Source organism: Cavia porcellus, unplaced genomic scaffold (assembly GCF_034190915.1).
Source record: "Cavia porcellus strain 051 isolate PalLab524CR breed Dunkin Hartley unplaced genomic scaffold, mCavPor4.1 scaffold_6, whole genome shotgun sequence".
Classification (NCBI taxonomy): Eukaryota; Metazoa; Chordata; class Mammalia; order Rodentia; family Caviidae; genus Cavia; species Cavia porcellus.
Genome location: NW_026947489.1, coordinates 61035878 through 61040737, shown reverse-complemented (window position 1 = coordinate 61040737; position 4860 = coordinate 61035878). Strand labels below are relative to the sequence as shown.

Here is a 4860-nt window from a genome sequence, read left to right as displayed (position 1 = left end):
GCACTGCTCCGACGCGCGGCGCTCGCGAGTGACGTATCCGCCCCACCCCGCCTGGCGCCCGCCCGCCCCCTGCAGACCGAGCGGCTTAGCCGGGCAGCTGAGGCGACTCTGAGACGACGACTTAGCGACCCCTCTGTGCGCTACACCGGTCCCAGCCCGCGGGCAATGGTGCGGCGGAGCTCGCGGACCTGGGCGGCGCGGCGGCGAGCATGAAGGGAGGATGGAAGGTCATGACGAGGTGTCGGCGCGGGAGCAACACTTCCACAGCCAAGTGCGGGAGACCACGGTGCGTGTCCCCGACCGCTTCCCCGCCCAGGCCTCGGCCCTCAGCCCTTGGCCCGCACCCACTACAGGCCACCTTGCGTCGTTGCCCAGCCACTGCACCTGCGCTGCCCCGCGGTCCGTGTTCCCCGCCTTCCGCCACGGCCGCGCAGGTGTGATCGGGAACGAGGGACCTGGGGGACAGCGGGATCCGGGGGCCAGAGGGTCGGAGGACAGGAGGAGTGAGGGATCGAGACAGGGGCCCGGATGATCAGGGCACAGGGAGACGGGTCAGGGGACAGGGTGGGCAGAGAGCTGGGGAACAGGGAAATAAGAAACAAGGGGACGGGGGTGGGTGCTGGGGACATGCGGATTAGGGGGTTGGGGGATAGGGTGACCGGGGCTTGGGGGACAGTGGACGGGAATCCAGAGGGTCAGGGGGGTGAGGAGTGCTGGAGGACGGGACCAGAGGACAGGGAACAGAGGAATCTGGGGAACAGGGTGGGGGATGAAGTATGGGAATTCAGGAGGCTGGGGACAGGGGGCCTGGGAGGCTGGAGGGCCAAGGCACCAGCCCTCTCTGGGTGCTGAAAGAATTCTGACTTAGGATTCACCTGCTTTCTGAATCCCCTACCATTCTTGTTTTTGTGGAGGGCCAGGTGGTGGTTTGAGAGACAAGATTTCACTGTGTTGTCCAGCCTGGCCTCAAACTCATGAGGCTGGCATTTCGGGCATGTGCCACCAGGCCCTGATTTCACAAATTGAGAATCAGCTTGCCAGCCAGACTTTGGAAGGTTAGATGCACAGAGAAGTATGCACATCTTTTGTGCGTGTGCGGTGGTGGGTCCAGTCTGAGAAACTGTTTCCCTGCATGCAAGAGAGCCGTCCTTGCCTTGCCTTTTCCCGGTATTCTTGAAGGAGAGTGATCACTGTTCTGGCTGTAACTCCTTGGATTAGTATCTGCTCATCTTTAAGCTCAGTACAGATGGGATCTTACAGTATGCACACTTTGTGTATTGTGTCTTTCAGCAATGTTTGTGACCTGTCTACTTAGCATGTGGTTATAGTTCATTTTCAGTATTCTACTTATGTGACTTTAACACAATTTATTTTTCCATTTTGCTGTTGATAGGTACTTCAGCAGTTTCAGGTTTTGACAATGAGTATTTTTGCACATATCTTTTGGTGACCTTGGGTGTCATTTCTTGGGTATAGACCCAGGAATCAAATTACTGGGTTAGATTTGTGCTAACACCAGTGGCTAGTTTTAAATAGTTTCTAAAGTGGTAGTACCGGCTTATGTTTTCCTCAGCACTGCATGAGAGGTTCACTTGCATTTCATCTCTACCAACACTTGATATTTTCCATCCATTTTTAGTTTACCAACCATGTCATAGTAGTCACTAAACAAAGCACTTGAACTTTCATTTTTCTAATGACTGATAAATTTAAGCACCTGCTTATATTTATTAGTCATTAGAAACCTTTGGAAAGTGTCTTCAAAAGTTTTACCCCACTCTAAAATTACTTTTTTTTTTTTTTTTTCAGTACCTGGGATTGAACTCACGACCACACACTTGCAAGGCAGGCGCTTATGCCACTGAGCAAAATCCCTGTCCCTTATACTTTTTCTTTTTGATACTGATTTGCAGGAGTTCTTTATTCTAGATACAGTGCTTTGCCTGGATGTATGTATTGCAAATATTTTTCTCACTGTGTATTCACACTCAGTGATATCTTCTGATGAACAGAATTTTTTCTTTTTTGAGACAAGCTCTCTGCACTTCAGACTGCCTTGACTCACTGTGTAGCTCAGGTTCACTTCAAACTCACAGCGATCTTTCTGTCTCAGCCTCCTAAATGCTGGAATTGCAGACCTGAACCACTGTTTCGGGTTGACCAGAAATTCTTAATTTTAACACAGTTAATTTAAAAGTGTTTTATTTTTTTTTTTTACAGTAGTACTTTTTGTATTTTCGTTAAAGCAATCCTTGCTTACTTAAGGTTATAAGCAAGGATTATACTTTTTTCTAAATACTTTGTTGAATTACTGTTCCCATTTAAATTTACACCCCATCTGGAATTTACTTGCTATGTATAGCTTGAGGTAGGAATCATATTTTTCTAATCCCACATGAATGTTTCATCACTGGCACCATTTATGATCTTTGTCTCAAATTAGGTAACTATGCATGCACGCAGCTTATTTTGGACTCTGTGCAGTTCCTTGGGTCTGTCTGTCTTTGGCTTTCTTTCTTTCTTTTTTTCTTTTCTTTTCTTTTTTTTTTTTCCCTTTCGCTTTATTTCTAAGTGATTTAGATATTTGTAATTTGGGTTGAGAATGGGTGTTTTAGTAGTCCAGAGCTCTGTTACCTTTGTCTCCTACCCTGGTGAAAACTCAATTTTGGCATAGAGTTTTTTAGTTCTTCCCCTCCTCATCCCCATTTCCCTCAATCCAGCATCCCTGTGTGCACTCCACCTTACACATAGCCAGTGTAGACAGGGACCAGGTTCAGTAAGTTTCCTGTTTGGCGTTTCTTTCTCATATTAGTCACATGTAGAGTAAATATAAATATTTGCTTTTTCCCTAGGGCAGACACATTTTTAAAAATTATTTAGCTCTTTTCATTTTTGCCATATAATGCTATAATTTTTGTTTAGCTTTTTTATTGTGACTAACATACAGTTTACCTCTTTTTTTTGGGATCGAACTCATGATCTTGTGCTTGCCAGGCAGGCACTTATACTGCTGAGCTAAATCCCTGGCCTTAGCATGCTTAAATGGAGCATTGAGTAATTCACAGAGTTGTGTAAACCATTGTCCATCTCTAGAACTTTTTCTTCCCCTCAAGCTGAAACTCTTCTAGTAAGCAGTTCCTCCTGATTCCCTACTCTCTCTAGCTGCTGATCACTACTGTGGTACTTTCTGCCTCTATGGATTTGGTTATTCCACATACCTCTAGTGAATTGAATCATTCAGTATTTGTTCTTTGTGTCTGGCTTATTTCACTCATCATGTGGTCTTCAGGGTTCATCCACATTGTAGGAGTTGCCTTCCCTTAGGCTGAAGAACATTCTGTTTTTGTCTATGCCATGTTTTGTTTATCCATTTGTGTCCATGTGGATTGTAGAGGTACAGTATTGGAGTTTCTTCTTGCAGTGTAGTACTGTATACCTGCAAGTGAGATTACCGGACTATATGAGAATCATATTTAAGTTTCGATGAACTGCTGAATTGTTTTCCACAGAGATTGCACTACTTTACCTTTAGAATGTGGAAAGGTTCTTATTTTTCACCAACACAGATGTGAAGTGACATCTCATTGTGGTTTCAGTTTGCACTGTCAGTTTGTCTTTTTTTGAGAAATGACCATTTATTAGCCCTTTTTTAAACTAGGTTATTAGTTGTTTTTACTTTTGAGTTACATATGTACATATATATGTATTTTTAAAAATCCTTTATTTAGAGGTACTAGATATCAAACCCAGGAATGTTGTTTCTGAGCGATATCTTCAGCCCTTTTTAAAAATTATAGTTTATTAGTACATGTGTGTAGTTCATAGTGTTTATATTCCTGTGGAAAGTTGGTATTAACACATCCCATTTCCTTCTTTTCATCCTTACTCCTTCCCTCCCTCCGCCCTCTCTCCATCTATTGATTCCCTTCCTCTTTGGGAATGATCTATCTCTCTACTTTCCATTATCTTTTATTTTGGCCTTTGATTTGTTTATACTTTGGATTTCTCATATGAGAGAAACCACTTGATATGTAGGTCTGTGTGTCTGATTCATTTTACTTAACATTGTGATCCCCATGTGCAGTCCTTTTAGTTTTTGTTATAATACACAGTCTGCTAAGCTGCCCAGGCTGGCCTCCAACTTGAGTCCTCCTGCCTCAGTCCTGAATACAGGGATGCACTACTGTGCCTGGGTTTTGTATATATATATATATATATATATATATATATATATATATATTTTTTTTTTTTTTTTTTTTTTTCCTCGAGGTATGGTCTTAGTGTGTGGTCTAGGCTAGTCTCACACTCTTAGACTCAAGTGATCCTCTTGCCTCAGCTTCCTGATTACTCTTGTCTACAGGGATGTGCCACTTTCCTCTGTTTCTTTATGTTTTGGATATTAAGTCATCAGCTATATGGGAATATTTCTCTCCTGTTCCTTAGGTTGCTTTTATACTCTGATGATTTCCTACTTTACTGTTTAAACTTTTTAATTTTATGCAGTTCCACTTTTTATTTTTTTTTTGGCCTCTGCCTTTGGTGTCTTATCTATAAAGCCATTGCCAAGACCAATGTCATGAAGATTTTCCTCTTGGAGCTGTATTTTAGACCATAACAAGTAAATCTTTAATCCTTTTTGAATTGATTTGTGTATGATGAAGCCCAATTTCATTCATTTGTTTGGATATCTATTATTCCCCAGGATCATTTGTTGGAGACCTATCCACTCCCCATTGTGTGTTCTTTTTTTTTTGGTACCAGGGATTGAACTCACTACTATGCGCCTGCAAGGTAGGCTCTTATGCTGCTGAGCTAAATCCCTGGCACTTTGTTCTTTAATTTTTTTTTTTTTTAATTTTA

The 4860-nt window shown here is 42.9% G+C and overlaps 1 protein-coding gene across 2 annotated transcripts in view; it reads left to right on the top strand.

Moving 5' to 3' along the window:
- The first annotated feature begins 35 nt into the window (after positions 1-35).
- Positions 36-4860, top strand: part of Lmbr1 (limb development membrane protein 1) — a 142922-nt gene continuing 138097 nt past the window's right edge. Inside the window, exon 1 of one of the 2 annotated variants that reach the window (XM_003469463.5) lies at positions 36-286. In XM_003469463.5, coding sequence (XP_003469511.2) covers positions 221-286 — 66 coding nt within the window. In that variant the 5' untranslated portion in view covers positions 36-220. The remainder of the gene's footprint in view (positions 287-4860) is intronic. The other variant, XM_063250834.1, reaches the window with a different exon arrangement.